Source organism: Sciurus vulgaris (assembly GCF_902686455.1).
Source record: "Sciurus vulgaris genome assembly, chromosome: 7".
In the NCBI taxonomy this organism is placed as follows: domain Eukaryota; kingdom Metazoa; phylum Chordata; class Mammalia; order Rodentia; family Sciuridae; genus Sciurus; species Sciurus vulgaris.
In genome coordinates this window covers 97,736,673-97,755,541 of record NC_136467.1, presented here as the reverse complement: position 1 = coordinate 97,755,541, position 18,869 = coordinate 97,736,673, and the positions used below count along the sequence as shown (strand labels likewise).

Here is an 18,869-nt window from a genome sequence, read left to right as displayed (position 1 = left end):
AATAGGACAATATGGGTGGAAACACTGTCCCCTATTTGATAGTACTGAAGTTCTTAACTTTGCTCCTTAACTTTGTGTCCTTCCAGGAGTGCCTGTATCTTTCCTGTTGGATTAGAGTGGCCTAAGTAACAAGAAAAAAACAAAAGGCAAACCTGTAATATTCTTTAAATGATAAATTATCTAGTCCTTTTGAGTAGGCTGAAATATGCATAGACATTAACTTTGCATTCATCATTCTTTATCTGTAACATTTTCTTCATTTACTTGATGGATAATTACAGTTTTCCTTTTAAATTTTAAATGCTCTTTTCCACCCCCACACCTTCCCTATAACCTCTTCCACCTTGTTAATGCTCCAAGGCAGTCATATGCAGTCATTTTGTTTTCTTGCCACAATTGTCATCAGATATCAATTGCTGAAAATAACAACAGTAATAATTACTTTATGGTATGCAGTGGTGGCATGGGAGTGGGAGGTGGAAATGCTGTTCACAATGACATCAGTGTATTGTGTTTGAGCAAAATACTTCTCAAGCTTTTGATGATATATATATATATATTTAGGATAACAGGATAAAGGGTATATATATATATATATATAGTTAGGATAACAGGATAAAGTAATTTTCAGTGACATTCTGAACTTGTTTCATGGCCAGTTTTGAGATTTGTAGACTAAAAGACATGTAAAGTTTAATTTTAAATTTGATCAATTATATAGGTATATGGTTTAAAAAGCCAAGTAGTTGTACAAGAGTTACAACAAGAATCCTCAGCACTACTCTAGAGGCAACCACTTTCAGTTCTTTAGATATTTTGCAGGGTATTTGTCTTCATACTAATTGTGATATGTATGTGCCATTTTAAAAGTTATAAATACTGTAATGTCTTTCTTACCATAAAGTTTAAAGACTTAAGCTCTTACCAGCCCACTCTTCCTTACCTTCCCCCTTTCTATGTTCATGTTTTAAATCCATATTCAAGTTCATTATTGCAATTATATAAAGACTTATGGCTGTGAACCAAGTTGTAGAATGTGGTTATATTTTCTTGTATGATTTTTATCTTTCTTTTGGTTAATAACTTTCTTAACTCATCAATTCATTCCTACCTGAATTTTATTTAAGAAAAATTCTAAATGAATTAATGGAGTTTAGACTTAAGAATCAACATATTTATAGATGTATTAGATATAGGAAAAGCAACTAAAGCCTGTATAATTTACAGATTTACCAAAAAGATGTATTAGACTTAGACTTACTAATAGTAACATTTTCATTTACTCGTTAATGTGAAAAAATACTATAAAAATAATTACATTTATACACATTTTGTATATTAAAATCTCCAGTATTAGGTACCTAATATTGTTCATCTCCATTATAAACATTGTATCCCTCTGATTTAATTAAATCAATTTTTTGGGGATCCTGAAAAAATACAACATCTTTAATTTTGCCAATGAAGTCTCTCTTAAAAATCTCCTGAGTAACAACATTTACCTTTCGACCATATTCAAAGCCTCCAAAATAGCAAATACCATCATAATTTAGGGCAACAAACTTTTTGTATGGATCAATGTCCTCAGAAAGGATTAGACTACTATCTAGGTAGGCTTTGATAAGAGTTTGGTTTTGAATTAAAACTATATGGTGCCATTTGTTGCAACAGAATGTGACTTTGCTATAGCTCATGGATACAGAGACTCTTTCTCCTAGGTTAACTGCTACTTTCAAGGTTTTATTATAAAGCCCAATAGCTAGAAAGTCATTTTCTTCATTTTGAGCTTTCCCCATCCATATAATTAAGCCTTCTGTTTCAGTAGTACTGAAATTCAAGGATACAGTTGTGAACTGAAGGTTCCTTGTTCTGTAATTTGGATCAATGTATTTAATGTAAGAATTACCCATGAACTTTGCAGTTGAAAATGAAGTTTTGTTTTCACAGTACCTTCCCACCCAACCTGAAGTACACAGACAACTGTAAGAAAGTGATTGAGTAGGTATACATAGAGATTGGTGGCGACAAAGATTATTCAAACAGTACACAGGCTGGTTACATGTATTTCCAGCCCAATGTGGTGAACATCTACAAGAAAAGGTTGTACCATTTACTGTGCATTTACCTCCATTTCTGCACACGTTGTACCCACAAGCTGTCCCATCACAGTCACCCACATTAGAGCCACCTTTTGCCCCTAATTCAGATAACTGCAATTCTTGATTATTTATAATAACTTCTCGAATGCAACCTTGAAAACCCAGAGGTTCATTTGCTATGGCCATGGGATTTACAAGATGTAAAGATGATACTCCTCCAATATAGAAGTCTGTATTCGTATCCAGAAAACTCATTTTAGCAGAGGCCTTTCCTGTTACATTTATCCCATCTAGATCCAAGTAGCCTTCAGCACCAATACGTCCTGCTTTAATCACATGCCAAGTGCTTCCATTGATAGTTACTTTGTGGAGAGTTTCCAGAATGAGAGTTCTGTCACCAAGGTTATAGCGAAGCTGAACAAAACCATTTACTATGGAGATACAAAAAAAGTCACCTGTAAAGAAAAAGATTTAGTAATTCACTTCTTTGATTAATAACTTGCTTTTTGTGGCCAGTTAGACTCAGCCTTGATTTTGGTGGGGGCGGGGAACGGACCATCTTGAGCATAGAGAATTTTAATCACTGAGTAGTTGAATTGTACTAAACTGAAATTTTTTAAAATGATATAGTGAAGGTGAATGTAAAAATAAGTAACTTGAATGTTTATTCCAAACCATTGGTTCTGTTTTTGACAAGATACTGGGCAGGTAGGCCAGGGAAAGGGAATGAGAGCAGTATAGTGATGCTCTCAAAACTATATTATATGCTCTCCAATTTCTCTTGGCTTCCAGTTCTGTCTACAAGTACGTGGACCCCAACTTGAGATTTCCACTTGTGTGTGTTTCTCAAGCTCCAAAGCTTATACTGATTTGTGAATTTCCTCCCATAAATCTGGCCTCTTTCAAGCTTCCCGAACTCAGTGAGTCACTCCTCCCTCATTCATTTAATTCTTGAAGCCAAGCCACACTTACAAGTAATCAAAAAACCTCTCCACTTTTTTCTTTTCCAATTGTCTTATCTACATTAAAGCTAAAGAGATATTTTCAAATGAAGGTGTGATTCTTAGGCTACCTTTTAATGGCATCCACTATTGGGATAAATACCTAAACTGTTCAACATAATCTACAAATGTGCTGCAGTTTCCTGACTTCCCTCCCTTCCCTCCATCATTACCTAGAGTGCATTCTCTTCAACTCCACACTCCACTCCAATGACGACCTTGAGATTCCATCCTTCTGCATTGGAAATTTGTGCATGTTTTCTTGGAACACCTCCATTCTATCCCATCTCAGTCAGAGAACTCAGGCTCATCCCTTTGCTCTCAGATCAAATACCAATTCCTCAGAGAAGTCTACCTCGATTTCCTGGAGTTGGTCAGGTTTTTTTTCCCCCTCAGTGCTTTTACCCTCCTTCATAACACTTCCCTCATTTTATAATTACATAGTCACGTGAACTATGACAGTATCTGAAATTGCAAACCATTCTAGAATGGTTGAAAGACTTACAATTCTACAGTTTTACACTTATCAAACTACATAGGGTTGTCTTTGATCATTTTTTCTCAGTTTTTAAGTGAGTTTTCAATCTTCTGTGTCATTACATATGTGATGATTTGATTAATAGCTGCTTCATTCACTAGCTTCTAGGCTTTGTAAGAACAAGATCTGTGTTGAATTTGGACCAAGAGTTTACCTTCAACGCCTAACACAGTGCCTGGCATATAAGAAGGTGCTGATAAGTAACTGGAATAAGGAAATAACTTTGTAGAGTTGTGGGGTGAGATGATTGAGAATACTTCTCATATACTAATTTAGTTTAAAAGAAAAATGTGTTTTTCCTATAATGTGAAGACTTTTTCTAAAATTTCCCAACAAAAAGTTTATTTCAATGTTAATTTTCACCTCGAATGATATATTAAGTATAAGGAAAAAGAAAAGCAACATTACAAACTTACAGCTTATAGAAGAAAAAATTGCAGATTGGATCATTTACGTTTTCAAAACACAGGAAACTAGAACAATGAAACAGTTGATACTAAAGGGAAAAATGTATAATACCCTGAATTTACTTTGTGGCCTGCAAGTGAACACAAACCAGTCTCTTTCACATAAGCTTCTTTCTTCTTGTCATAGTAAAAAATCCTATGGTAAAAAACTATTTTTTTTTTTTACAATAAAAATATGTTTAACTTCACATTGTAGATGACTAGACTTTTAAAAATACACATTTGGAAGAATTACATCAAGATGAATTCAGATGATTAATTGGTTCTTAACAAAATGGTGATAATTTTAGATATCAAAAAATCATTTTGAGTGTTAACAGATACAGATGAATAGAAACCATTGTTTCTGTCTCTTTAAAATGTCTTCCAAAATCATTGATCTGTTAAAAAGAACTTAATTAAAAATAGGCTAATTTTTAAAAAAATTTAATGCTATTCAAGACTGCTCAAATTATTAACCTCTGAAGAGAATATAGAAAACTTGGGAATTGGGCATTCTACCTATGAAAACCCCACTGATCAATGATGCTGAACTTTGTTAGTTTTGACATTGTTTATTAACTTTTTGGCATTTATTAATTCTTAGCAAAGGATTGACTATGAGGCTTGGTTAATGTTTACAACAGACAGCTTTCTGTAAAGATAGAAATTATAGGACAATGATTTTATGCACCTGGAGTAAATGAAATGTTCTAAAATTTTATACAAAAATCGCTGAAATATGCCACTTGATTGCAAGAAAAATAAGCTTATGTCTTTTATCTGTTAATTATCTTTAGGTTAATCTAAGAATGTAAAATTTAGATTTTGGGGGGTGGGTCCTGGGTACTGAACTTAGGGGTACTTAACCACTGAGCCACAAGCTCCAAGCACTTTTTGTATTTTATTTAGAAATGATCTTACTGAGTTGCTTAGGGCCTTGCTAAGTTGCTGAGGCTGGCTTTAAACTTGCAACCCCCTGCCTTTAGCCTCTTGAGCTGCTGAGATCACAGGTGTGCGCCACCATTCTCGGGCTTAACGTTCTGATTTTAGTATTTTAAATTACATGTGGTTTCCCTACGAAAGTGTCAAATATAGCCTCAATCATAATATGAAACTAATGAATCTCTTTGTAAATAGTGTCTAATGGCAGAGAAAAGGAAAATTTTGACTCATGAACTGAACAATATGCATTGGATAACAAGAAAATGTGCTCTTGCCCTCCTATGGTATTGATATGTGTTGGCTTTATATTTCATACACATAAACATATGCACTATAAGACTGCAGTACAGCATTCCTGGGCCAGTCACAATCCTAACTATATCTTAAATCTCTGATCTTATACAAAGGTCCTGTTTACATCAACCTTGAGGATTCTTTGTTAATGAGCAAAATAACTGAAGCTGATTGTCTTTTAATGTCTTTTATAAAGTGAAAATTTTTCTTTCTGTATAATCCTTGAATTTGGCATTTTCGTGGGGAAACTTAATCATGAGTTTAAACCCAACTATCAAATCTCAAAAGAACAGAATCTAAGACATATAACTCAGTCATGTTTTTTTCTCTTTTTAAGTTATCTTTTCTCTTTGAAATGATTTTGGGGGTATTTCGGCAGTGTATTGAGGTGGAAATACTTTGGTCTAATTCTCTGACATTTTCATATATATATTTTTTTGTTCCAGGGATTGAATTCAGGGGTGCTTAACCACTGAGCCACATCCCCAGCCCTTTAATTTTTTTTTTTTTTTTTTTTTTTTTTTTTTTTTGAGACAGAGTCTCACTAAGTTGCTTAGGGCCTTGCTAAGTCTCAGTCCTCCTGCCTCAGCCTCCCAAGCTGCCAGGGTTACAGGCTTGTGCCACCATCCCTGGTTGACTTGCTCATCATTTAACAGCATCATTTAAGACACCACTGTAAGAATTACTTAGATTAGATCGTGAAAATCAGAATACCATTTTTGTTGTGAGACACAAAATAAACTGATTTAATTATTTCTCAATACCAAAAACTTGTTTTCTGGGAAGTAAGATGAAACAAAGCCACATGTAAAAATTTTAAATATTTCATCATACAAGTATAACCTTATATGTAAGTTCTTTGTCAGAATTCTGGAGCTAGGTATTGTGAAAATGGTAATCTAGAGCAAATCAATAGAACCTTAAAAATCATACTTTAAGACTGGAAAATATGTGGGTATTCATTCCATATTTTGTGATGGATTTGCATCTCCTATAATTCAAAAGCATAAACTGACTTTGGAACATGGATCCTAGATTTATTATTTGGATGAAAGAACAATTTAAAGAGAATTTTTAGAGCTGTAAATGTAGAAGAATCTTCCTGGAATTTATACATATCTTCCTTTCCTTTGTATGCATATTTTATCACTTTTGACATAAGACTATCAAGCTTGGTGTTTTAGTCAGCTTTTTTGCTGCTGCAATCAAAAGACCTGAAAAGAACAATTTTACAGCAGGAAATGTGCATTTGGTGCTCAAGGTTTCAGGAGTCTTACTCCATAGACTGCTGACTTCATTGCTCTGGGCCCTAGATGAGACAGATCATCAAGGTGGAAGGGTGTGAATGAAAGTCGCTCAGGACATGGCACCAGGAAGCAGAGTGACTCTCCCTGACAAATATATACACCAAAAGCATGCCCACCTCCTCCAGGCACACCTTACAGTTATCACTTAGTTAATCCTTATCAGAGGATTAACACATGGATTAGGCTAATGCTCTCATAACCCAATCATTCCACCTCTAACTTTCTTGCATTTTCTTATACATGAGCTTTTGGGAGACACCTAATACTGAAACCATAACACATGACTTAAACCTTTATTTTATGAGATTGTTATAAATTTTAGTATATACTATGTATTTGGATATTTCTAGTTTTAATTACCAAAACCTTGCTATTTTATTAGCATTTATATTTTGGGGGAAGCTAGATTTATAAGCATATCCCTGGCAGTGACAATTGAACATAAACATATCAAGTGTTTGCGTATTTTACAGACTAACTTAAAAATTACACATTATCACATATTATTTAATAAACTATTCAAAATTCACTAAGATTTTAATTTTTTTCTGCAAAGATTCTGTCAACCTTACCTGATTGCACTTTTAAGTGTTGTGCAACGTAAAATAGGATGCCATCTGCAGCAAGAGGTTGAAACTGCAATTTAATATGTGTTCTTTTTCGAATAGGAAAAGAAGCAAAAGACATCCAGGATAACTCATTACTTCTGAAAGATGGATCACTTATAGATAAAGCTAAAAGAAAAAAAAAAAAACTCTTAGAAAATTTTATAATTTAAGATAAAAGTGGGATGTAGGTGAATACATTGGTAACTTTTGAGTCTGCCCTGCTCCACTAACTGGGCTTTTGTAATGGGAACAATTATTGAAAAGTCTTCTATTGCTCTAGTAACTGCCCTTTGGTGAGCACGGTGTGACATAAATCTACTCTAGACTGTATTATAGAGAGGTATCAGATGCATAACAAATTCTAGAAAATGTTTCTGAAAGATGTCTCAAATGGTGAAAGATAGAAGGGATCACTATCTGAATTAGTCTTCAGCTTCTATACTTCTGACTCAAATGTAGAGTACAAGTCAAGATACATTTTCAAGTGACAGGAATTGGGCATACAAATCAGTTTACTTGATAATCATTTAAGTTCTGGTCTCTTCAGAAAGTACTAATTCTTAGGTTGTACCTCATGAGTGCTAAAGCATGAGAAAATTCACTTCAATATTAGAATCATTAAACAGTTACTCAGATTTGTTGCTTCTGTGTATAACCAGGTGGGAATTATGCAAGGGAGAAAGGAAATTAGGCACATTTGGCATACCTCTACAGAATTTGATCTTCCTTTTTTCCTTGGAACAGTATTTCTTAAGAGTGTGTCTTGGTTCATGACATGACTTCAGCCATTGTTTTAGTTATTTAGTTAGTCCCTTCTTTGGACCAGGCTTTTGCTAACTTCTGTCTTTTAGCTTTAGACAGACAGGCAACTGGTAGGTGTTTATCCACAAGATTATTGGCATTTGCTGATTTTTAGATAACTGTGGTTATTCATTTTGACTTAACTGCTCTTAAGAATCACCTGGCAGTGTTGCTAGGCATGTAAAGCCTTGTATGTCACTCCTACAGGTCCTGATTTATTAGAGTTGGGATGGGATTGAGGGAGTATACATAGTCTTAATAGACACCCCAGAGTTTTTGACATAAGCATTTCTTGGACCACATTTTCATAAACACTGATTTAAAATAAATTTTAAAAATGCAAGGATAGTTTAAAAAGTGGGTTTCCTTTTGAAATTGTTTTGTATTACTACAGTAAAAAGTTTATTATAAAACATTCAAACAATACAGAACGTTTATATAAAGCAAAGAAAAAAGTGAAATTTTATTTTTCTTACTCTGCTCTTACCACCAGGAACCGGTATTAACAATATATGTAGCCAGACTTTTTTGGTGCGCACACAATTAGTGTTTTTGCACATTTTGTACCTGATTTATATTACATAAGTCCATATTATACATAAACTATCCATAATATGCTTTTAAAATTCAATAATTACAGGAAACTGATGTTAGCATATTTTGCTTCTTTTAAATAGTTGTATAATATTTTAAAATAGATTATTTTTTAGAACCGTTTCAGGTTCATAGAAACACTAAGTGAAAAATTCGGAAAGTTCCCACATAGCCCTACTTCCATACATGTGCAGTCTCCTCTGCTATCAACCTCCCTCAAAGAGTGGTTTATTTGTTACAACTGATGAACCTACATTGACACATCACTGTCACCCAAAGTCGATCATTCACAGTGTTCACTTTTGGTGTTCTACAGTCTGGAGTTTTGACAAATGTATAATGATATGTGTCCACTGGTAAGAAATCACACAGGAAAGTTCCATTGCCTTAGTTCTCTGTGTTCTACCCAGTTGACACTCTCTTCTCTAGCATCTGGAAATCACTGATCTTTTTACTATCTCCATAGTTTTACCTTTTCCAGAATATTATATACTTGGAAACTTACAGTATGTAGCATTTTTAGATTGGTTCCTTTCCTTGCCCTTCCCTTTCTTTTTTAAAAATTTTAAAAAATTTTTAAAAATTTAATTTTAGTTATACATGATGGTAAAATGTATTCTGGCAGGATATACATACATAAAGTATAACTTATTAAGTTTCCACTCTTGTGGTCGTACATAATGTGAAGTTACCCTGGTTGTGTATACAAATGCAAGGCTAGGAGAGTTATGCCAATTAATTCTACTCTCTTTCCTTTCTGATTGAACCCTGGGCCTTGCACATGCTAGGTAAGCACTCTACCACTGAGCTACCCCAAGTCCTTTTTCTTTTCTGGCCTCAACCTCCTGAGCCTCTGGGATTACAGGCTGGGCTCATAGGCCTTTAACTTACATGGATACTAATGAATTGTTTGAGATAGGGATCAAGCTTTATTTTATAAGCAGATAGTTAATTTAGTTAGATTTTTCTTTGCCTTGACCAAAACAGCTGACAAGAACAACTTAGAGGAGGACAAGTTTATTTGGGACTCACCATTTCAGAGGTCTCAGTCCATGGATGGCCAACTTCATTCCTCTGGGCCCAAGATGAGGTAGCACATCATGGGCGATGGGCTCAGTGGAGCTGCTCAGCTCATGGAGAGGTTAGGAAGCAGAGGGTGGGGAAGTTGCCTTGGGAGAGATGCACCCTTCAAGGGTACATCCCCAGTGACCACCTCCACCAGTCACACCACTTGTACAGTTAACATGAAGTCAGTCCATTCAAATGAGGATAGATTGGGTTACAATCTATCCAGTCAATTAGGTTACAACTCTCATAATCTAATCATTTCATCTCTGAATATTCCCGCATTAACAGTTTTTTAGGGAATACCTCATATCCAAAACAAAACACTAAAATATTTTATAATAACGAATAGTTTGTCTTTTTTGCCTATAATTGGTAACTATCTTTAAAATCTTATAAGTAGCATTCATTTTTGCTATCTTCTTCCTTTTGAGAGTTTGTGGGAAATACAGATCAGAATAAAGAACGTAGATAGACTACATTTTGTGGTGATATCTATTTGGCTTTACTACTTTATCTTGGTTGGATTAAATATCTGGGCATGGTCTCTGGAATGGAATAGACCAATTGAGAGCAGCATGATGAAAGGGTCCCCTGCTCCCAGGCAGGGAGTGTCTGGGATTGTGCCTCAGAAGTAGGTTTCTGCTGAAACAATTGATGATAGTGGGTAAGTACAAGAGCTAGGAAATTTTGTACATGCAAAAACTCAAAACAACTGACTGAGGCAGTACTTCTCCAAAGAAGTAATGCTTATGAAATAATATATAATGATCTCTGAATTAAAAAGAAAAAGAAAAAAATGGATTTCATTTGTAGCTCTGACATTGTATGTTTTAAGAAATGCTCAGTACATCCTCATTTATATTCTGAGAAAGACATCAAATCTAGTTTATTATTTAGGTAGTCATAGGAATATTGGGAAAACTAATTTTCTAATAATGATACACATTCAAAATAATGGTGCAGGATATTATTTCAAAAAGAAGTACATTTGTATTTGCCAGCTTTAAAGATAAAATTGAAGAGGAAAAGTGACTAAGTTCTATGAGATTTAGATGTTTTGTTTTTGAATTAAAAAAATGAAAATCAAAAAGAATTGACTGCAGCTTAATAATTGAGATATGCCCAATGATTTCTCATACACCCACCAATTCCTGAAAATAATCACTCATGTTGTAAACATTCTATATGTATTTTGCTTCATTTGTTTGTTTTGAAATGGGGTTTCTGTAGTCCAGACTGGTCTCAAACTCCTGGGCTCAAGCAATCCTCCTGCCTCAGCCTCCTGAGTAGCTGGAACGATAAGCCTGAGTTACCATGCTCAGCTAGGGGCATAGATATTTTGAAACCATAAATTAATGCTTCCCAGTAGGTTATCAGGAGGATCTCCATCTTCTATACTTATGGAACATTGACAGCCTTTGGCACACCACAGGCAACGGTTACCAAACTAGAATTAAAGAATTTAGACTATCTGACAGGGATATAGCTTCAAAACAAATAATATCCTTTATACGTTTATCTTTGCTTGTGGAAATAGTCAACCCAACACGTATATATTAGATGTTGATGCCTAGAAAAGTAAGTTAAAGAGGGAAAAGAGAAAGGAGTAGAGCCAGGAAAGGTCGTATTAGGAAGGTGATGTTAAATAAACACCTCAAGGAGGTAAAGTATTGAACCAGTGGAAAGAGGAAATTACCCTTGGAGTAGTAGGGTTCCTATCATGATCAAGGAGCAGGAAGGAGGGCAGTGTGGCTGGAGAGACATTAGAGAAAGGGAGAGTTTTAACAGTTATTTCAATGAGGGAGAAGTTGGTAGCTGATTTCACAGGGAGTCCTGCAGCAGGGATGACCCTTCAGAGTTATTTCAATTGAAGTGTCTAACTCTTCCCCTCCACTACCACGTGGTATAGTCACGGGACTCAGGCTGCCACTCAGCAGAAGGTCTAAGCTTGAGCAAGTCTGGGAAGGGACTTAGCTTTGGGTTCTCGGAAGGTAACATTTCCAACAGTTAAGAAGCAAGTGCCACCATTCTGAAAGGGACTGTAGGGCTCTACGTTATGCACCTTAGCTTCTGCTTCAAGATGATTCAAGGTTGGCATTGGTTAGCACTATTATTTTAGAATGAGAAAGTAAATTTGTTAATTTTCTTGTAGAACTTTATATCACATGGAAGATTTCTGCCCTTTGGAATCACAAAAAATCCATCCCTGAAGGTAACTTTGTGATAAGGATTAAATAATTAATTAGATTAAAATGTTATATTTGAGATGTTAATACCTGACCCTGAATTTTTGGTTTTCTGAATACCTTGCTTGAAGTGCTGCACAGAGGCTGGAACCTCTCATTTTTAAACTGGTTCAAAATTCCTAAAGGTTTGTATTCAAGAATATCAATGTTCTGTTTTCTTTGATAAGGGGCAGATCTATTTTAATAGGTAAGACATGTGAAGGTTCTGTTTTTAAATAGATTACGCTTTCTGAGACAATGCATAGATATCTTTTGATGAATTATGACTATTTTATGCACTAAGATCTTATAGCTTCTATAAGGAATTGAAAGTTCTGATGCTTTTTGAATGTGAGTGGGTTTACCATTAGAAGCAGGTAGAAGCTACAAATAGGACTTCAAAGGATTCTGATTCAGTAATATCTATCATCACTAAATAAGCTGCCAGATCTTTTGTCTCTATTCATTTGGAGGTAGAATTTGGGAAGATTCAGTTTTTCCAGTGACTCATACAAAGTAATTTTCAATGAGTCATCTTTGGGAGACTTTTCCAATCAAAATAGATTAATTTAAGAAGAAAACACCAAAACCACTCTTCTTAGATAACTGATCTACTAGTTTCTAACCAATAGCCACAGGAATGGTCAGTGTAAGAGGTTGTGTTCTAAGAGGAATAATAGGTAATAATTCAGGGCACATCCAAATTACACAAACTTCACTCTTAATCATCACTTTTATGATCTTGTTTATTATAAATATTATTATCAACACAATATTGACTGGCACTAGGCCAGGGCAATCTGGTGAAAAAAAAAAAAGCAGAAACCAGTTGGATTGATATTATGCATCATCTGATTTACAGAATTCAAAGAACTCTAAAACAAGCAATTCTTTAAGGAAAGACATTATATCTCTTCAAAACACTTATATTATGGTTTGGATGTGAGGTGTCCCACAAAAGCTTACATGTGAGACAGTGCAAGAAGGTTCAGAGGTGAAATGATTGGGTTGTGAGGGTCTTAACCCAATCAGTGATTTAATCCCCTGATAGGAATTAACTGAGTGGTAACTGAAGTGGTAGGGTGTGACTGGAGGAGGTGGGAATTGGGGGCGTGGTTTTGGGGTATATATTCGTATGTGGAAGTGGAGACCTTTCTCTGCTTCCTGATCACCATGTGAACTGGTTCCCTCTGCCACACTCTTCTGCCATGATGTTCTGTCTCATCTCAAGCACAGAGGAATGGAGCTGATCTTCTATGGTCTAAGACCTCTGAAACCCGGTGCCCTCAAACTTTTCCTCCTTTAAGATTATTCTGGTCACTGAAAAAGCTGACCGAAACATCTCGATTAGGTGATATGGAACATCAGAGGAAGATGTTTCTAGCAAAAGCAAAGGATCAGCAGGAATCAAGGGGAAACATTCAAGGACTTGTCACAGTTTATTGAAAGAACTTTGTGGAAAGCACTTAGGAAGTAGCACAATTTTCCCCTGTGACTGACCTTCCGATATGTCTGTGGGCTCTGTCATTCTCATTTCTGATGAGATCTTGGGCATATCCCTTAGCTCTTTGATCATTTTCATATCTCAGTGACAAATTTTCATTTTTAGGAGTTAAGAAACACAATTCAGTCTGAATCAAAACCCTCATCTCTCACCTAATTCTAAGCATTTATCTTCTATCAACAGCTCACATCTGACCCAAGTTTGTAAAGCTGTGGTTGTGAAGTGGTGTGAGTAGTATGGCCCTTTTTGGTATTTGTGCTGTTCATTGCTTTCCTCCTTGCCCTTCCACTCAGCTGCTTGTGGATTTTTCAAGACCATGTTGGGGATTAGTGATAAGAAGAAAACAGAGGGGTCTTTCTTGTTTGCAGCCTGTTTGTAGCTCTCTCAGCTCTTCTTTATCATGGAGGATTCTCCTTTGGCCTTTGACCTTCGGCTACCCACTGGGCCCTCTGTCTTGAAGTTCATGACAAGGCTAATGCCTTCCTTCGCCTTTTATGAATCCCATTCAGCTTCCTCTCTTGTGAGATGCCACCAATCTTTCTTCTTGAGACAGCTTACTTTTTTGTGAAGGTTCTTTCAAGAGGATTCATACCTGCTTATCTTGGTCATTCTCACAGGGCTCTTGCCCTGTCGTCTGTGTAGGGGCACCTCTGCTCCCTAGATGACTGCCATTAGGGGAAGCTCCAGCCAGTCTCTTCCCTTCAGATTGCTTCAAGTGTGGGTCAGGCACTGGTCTTGTCTTCTCTCACTCCAGGGGACACAAATCCAGGTTTTCTGAGATCTCTTTTCCATATTCCACAGGCAACTTCAGCTCAGCAGAAACTGACAACCAAGGAAGGAAACATTCATCCTCCCTCTGGCAAGGGTCTTCTGTTTCCTGTGGCTGCTTTTAAAAGTTCTTCTCAATCATTTTTTGTGGATATCCTAACCTTTCTTGCAAAAAATCTTCCAAAAACATTCAGTTTCTTTCCCTCTGTCCCCTAACACCCTATTTCTTTTTAATGTAGGCTGAGAGAGGATGATGGAACAAGAGTGCCACCTCTTAATTTTCTATGGATTATCTCTCACCTCCTTTTTTGGGGGGGAGTGTACCTGGGATTGAACTCAGAGGCACTCAATCACTGAGCCATATCCCCAGCCCTATTTTACATATATTTTTAGAAACAGGGTCTCACTGAGTTGCTTAGAACCTCACCATAGCTGAGGGTGGCTTTGAACTTGGAGATCCTCCTTAGTCTCTTGAGCCACTGGGATTACAGATGTGAGCCACTGTGCCTGGCTTCTCACCTCCTTTTACACAATATAATGTCCTTAAGATCTAGCTGATCTACTTATGTAATTCAACTGTAGCTTGCTTCTTTTCATTTTTGAATAGTAATCTATGACATGGATCTATCAGTTTGTTCAACCAATCATCCACTGAATGACATTCCTGTTGTTTCAAGTTTTGAACTATTGAAATAAAGCTGCTATGACCATTAAGATAACTTTTGTGTCAATATAGTTTTCACTTCTTTGGTATAAATATCTAGTAGTGAAGCCAGAATTGGGAACAGGTAGTTAGTGTAGAAATAGGGGATTGAGTCAAATCGAGGAAATGGAGGCCATAAAGTCATCTGCCTCTGGAAGTTGGAGACTGCCCCTGGAAGGATGGAATGTCAAGGATCTCCAGAGGCCATTGATTACCAAATTTACCTGCCTTTATCAAGAACTGCAAGCCGGGAGCTGCTAATTAATGCCCCCTGAGCCCTTATCTGCCTGAATCACCTTGGCCCTCCCCCTGCCCATGGCTTTTCACTTAATGCAAAACCAGGCCTAGTCACATAGGCAGGAAGGAGAGATAAGGGGGGAGAGAACTGGAGAACAAAAGAGAATTTAACCTATAAAAGATGTAGGGGGCACTCACTTCTTGGGACTTTAGAACATCAGCCACGGCCCCCTTCTCCCTGCTGGGAGAAGTCTGTATTATTAGCTTTAAATAAAACCTGCTTAATATGCTTGCCTTGGCGTGCTTCTCTAGTGTTCAATCTTCAACATTAGAAAGAGCAGAACTCTCACTGGTAAACGGCGGTATCAGTAGTGTGATGGCTGGGTTGTATGGTTAATATGGTTAATGTATATTTTGTTTTACAAAAAACTGCCAAAATTATTTTCTGGAGTGACTATAGCATTTTATATTCTCAACAACAGTGTGTGATGGGTATAGTTTATCTACATCGTCACCAGCAATTCACCCTTTCATTTGTTACTATAGCTGTTCTAATAGGTATATAGTGATATCCCATCACCCATAAACTCTTTTTAGGCTTGTGGGTTTACATGATACCTGTTATTCTCAGTTTTGAGGCCTCAAAACTATTAGATGAAACTATTAGACAATAAGAATAATTGAATTTAGTATCACATTGCACATTGATCCAGAAAATCTCTGACTTAATATTATCTAAGATTTTCCAGGAAGGAATGAAGGTGTTAGAATTTAAACATAGTTTGGCGGGAATATCAGCTTAAGCTTAAGCTATATGTCCTGACCTGATTCATATTGGTTTGGTAGGTCTGGTAGAATGGTGGAGTGCCAGCCAGAAATCTATGCATATGAGACTTAGGTTTCCTATGTGATTACTCATCTCAAAGAAAGAGCTGGGCAGACAGGTTTTCCTAGTAACCACCTCCAAGTTTGCAGATGAAAGGGCAGGGCAGATTTTGTAGACTGCATGATGTTTGCAGGTTGAATTGGTCTGCTAATTTTATGCCCAAGTTATACATATGCAAATCCAGCATGGGAAAATGAAGGAGGCTGCATTTAAAGACACTAGAAGAGTAATTCTTACTGAGTCTGGAAGTTTCTTCCAGGTTTAAAGATATGACTGGGTACTCCTGAACCAAGCACAATATCAATAAGGAAGAGAAGTCTTCACAACACCCTTGAACTCTCATTCCTCTATGTCTCCAGCAGTGAAGTGAGAGGTACCCAGCAGGAGTGCTTTCTGGGTTTAGTAGATGTCACCTAGCTGCAATTCCAAGCAGCAGCAGTGAGAAGTGAGGAGTGGTGTGAGAAGACTCACAGGCATGAGAAGGAAGCAACCTTTGTGAACAAATCATCATTTTCTTGCTTTAGATTTTGAAAGTAGTAACATGCTTCCAAACTGCACGCACAAAATAGTGAAATATGAAAAAACCTGGATTACAAATATAATTTAGCAGCTTCTCTTTTATTTTTCCTTATTGTAATTCTTTCTCTTATGCATAATCTATATCTTATTTAGGTTCAAGCCTCCTCTAATTTTTAACTCATCAGTTGAGTTGTCTGTAGTTACCATGTTATTTGACCTACCTCTTTTTTTTTTTTTTTTTTTTTTTTGAGATCAAGTGCAGATTTAAAAGGGAAAAAGGATCAGTATTTCTTCCTCCTTCTTTCTCTTGCTCTTGCTCTTGATCTTTTTGTTTTACTTCTTTAACAAGGCAGGTGGGGTGGAGTGAGGTTACTCTAAGAACACCATTTCCTTTACTAGTTTCCTTTTCTCCCTACCAACATCATCAAACAGGTTCTGTCAATGTCTGCTCATGAAAGCTCAGGACCAAATGATTGTGTTCCATTTGTGCTGCCCTATCCTACTCGTAATTTTCTTCATATTTTTAATGTATTATGCAAATACATGCCAGAAGGGCTTCTTTAGTTTCCAGCAGTATGGTGGACTAATAACATGATTAACCACACACCAATTATAAAATTGAAGGTCATTACATTACTAGAAACAAATATATAAACATATAATTTGTGGTGTACAACATAGATGTTTTTAATATATGTGTACATTGTGGGATGGCTAAATAAAGGTGATTAACTCATATTTATCATTTTTTTGTGGTGAGGATATTTAGCTATTTGCAAGCATACAATATACTGTTGTTAACTACAGTCACTGCAATATACTAAAGAGTTCTTGAATTTATTCCTCCTGTTTAACTGAAAAAAATTTTTTTTTTGTGGGGGTATGCTGGGTATTGAACTCAGGGGCACTAAAGAACTGAGTCATATCCTCAGTCCTATTTTGTATTTTATTTAGAGACAGAGTCTCACAGAGTGTATGTACACCATATTTTCCTCTAGGACTTTAAGTTTTGGATCTTATGCTTAGATCTTTAATCCATTTGAGCAGTCCATTAGATTTTCTTTGCTTTTTGTCCTTTTTGTCTTTTGACTAGATAATTTCTGATTTTTCTTGAGTTTTGTTGATTCTTCTGCCAGATCAAGTCTGCTGATGTAACCCTTTAATGAGTTGTTCAGTTCAGTTATTTTATTTTCAGTCCAGAATTTCTGGGTTTTTTTTTTTTTTTTTTTTTTTCAGTTTGTTGTTGTTGTCTTTGTTGATACTTTCATTTTGCTTATGCATAATTTTTCTGATTTCATTTAGTTGTCTGTGTTCTCTTTTAACCCATTAAGGTCCTCCTACTAGTTATTTTATTTTTCTTTTTAAATTTTTTATTGTTTGTTTCATTTAGTTATACATGACAGCAGAATGCATTTTGATTCATTATATACAAATGGAGTACAACTTTTCATTTCTCTGGTTATACACAATGTATATACTAGTTATTTTAAAGTCCTTGTCAAGCAGCTCATAGATCTGCTTTTTAAAAGGGTTGGTTTCTGGGGTTTTATTTTTGTTTTCTCAGTTGAGCCATGGTTCCCTGTTTATTTGTGTTCTTTGTAATTTTTTTTTTTTTTGCTGGGATTGGATATTTGAATCAAGAACTCCCTGTTCCAATCTTTGCTTATTGAACTTGTGCAAGGGGAGACCTGTTATCAGCCAAGCTGGGAAACCTCTCAAATGTTTTCTGGTCTCTTTCTCCCCCTGGTGTCCTTAGTGGAACTGCAGTTCCAACATTCTGCTCACCTTTGTTCTCAATGGCTTTTGAACTCTGATGCCAATCCTGTCAGCACTCTTGAGTCAGATGAGACAGAACCAAGTCCCTTGTCAGGTTCCCAGACAGCCCAGACATTGACTCATGGTCCTTTCTTCAGTTTCTGTCCAAGTAGGAGACCTAGAGCAGGCGATTTATCCCAGTTGCTCTGCATTAAGCTGCCTCAGGACAAGTGAGTGTGCCAAATGCCATGAATTTTCTTACTGTTTGTGGGATTCCTGCCTTTGTTTCACGATGGCCTGGGTGCTGTGGCTTCTCAATTGGACTCAGAGTCCTCACTGCGGTATTCAGGCCTCAATATTGTTGTAGACTTGATGTCTTCGTCAGTCAAGGAGAGCCTATGGCTTCCTAGTTCATCGTTTTGCTGACCCACATCTCCGCTTTTTAAAGCACAGTTCTTTTCCAAATGTTAAGCTCTGCAAGTTCCCCTCATGCTTTGTAAATGTCATCACCTCCCACCTCAGATGCATAACTGTTAATTTCAGCACATTTATTTAATCATTTTAAGTCAAT

The 18,869-nt window shown here is 36.3% G+C and overlaps 1 protein-coding gene across 1 annotated transcript in view; it reads right to left on the bottom strand.

The window, feature by feature from the left end:
• Positions 1 to 587: 587 nt before the first annotated feature.
• EYS (eyes shut homolog) overlaps positions 588 to 18,869 on the bottom strand; it is a gene marked incomplete at its 5' end in the record, with an annotated part of 1,696,555 nt that continues 1,678,273 nt past the window's right edge. Inside the window, 2 exon segments of the mRNA XM_079147376.1 lie at positions 588 to 2,554; positions 7,203 to 7,364. Coding sequence (XP_079003502.1) covers positions 1,362 to 2,554; positions 7,203 to 7,364 — 1,355 coding nt within the window. The 3' untranslated portion in view covers positions 588 to 1,361.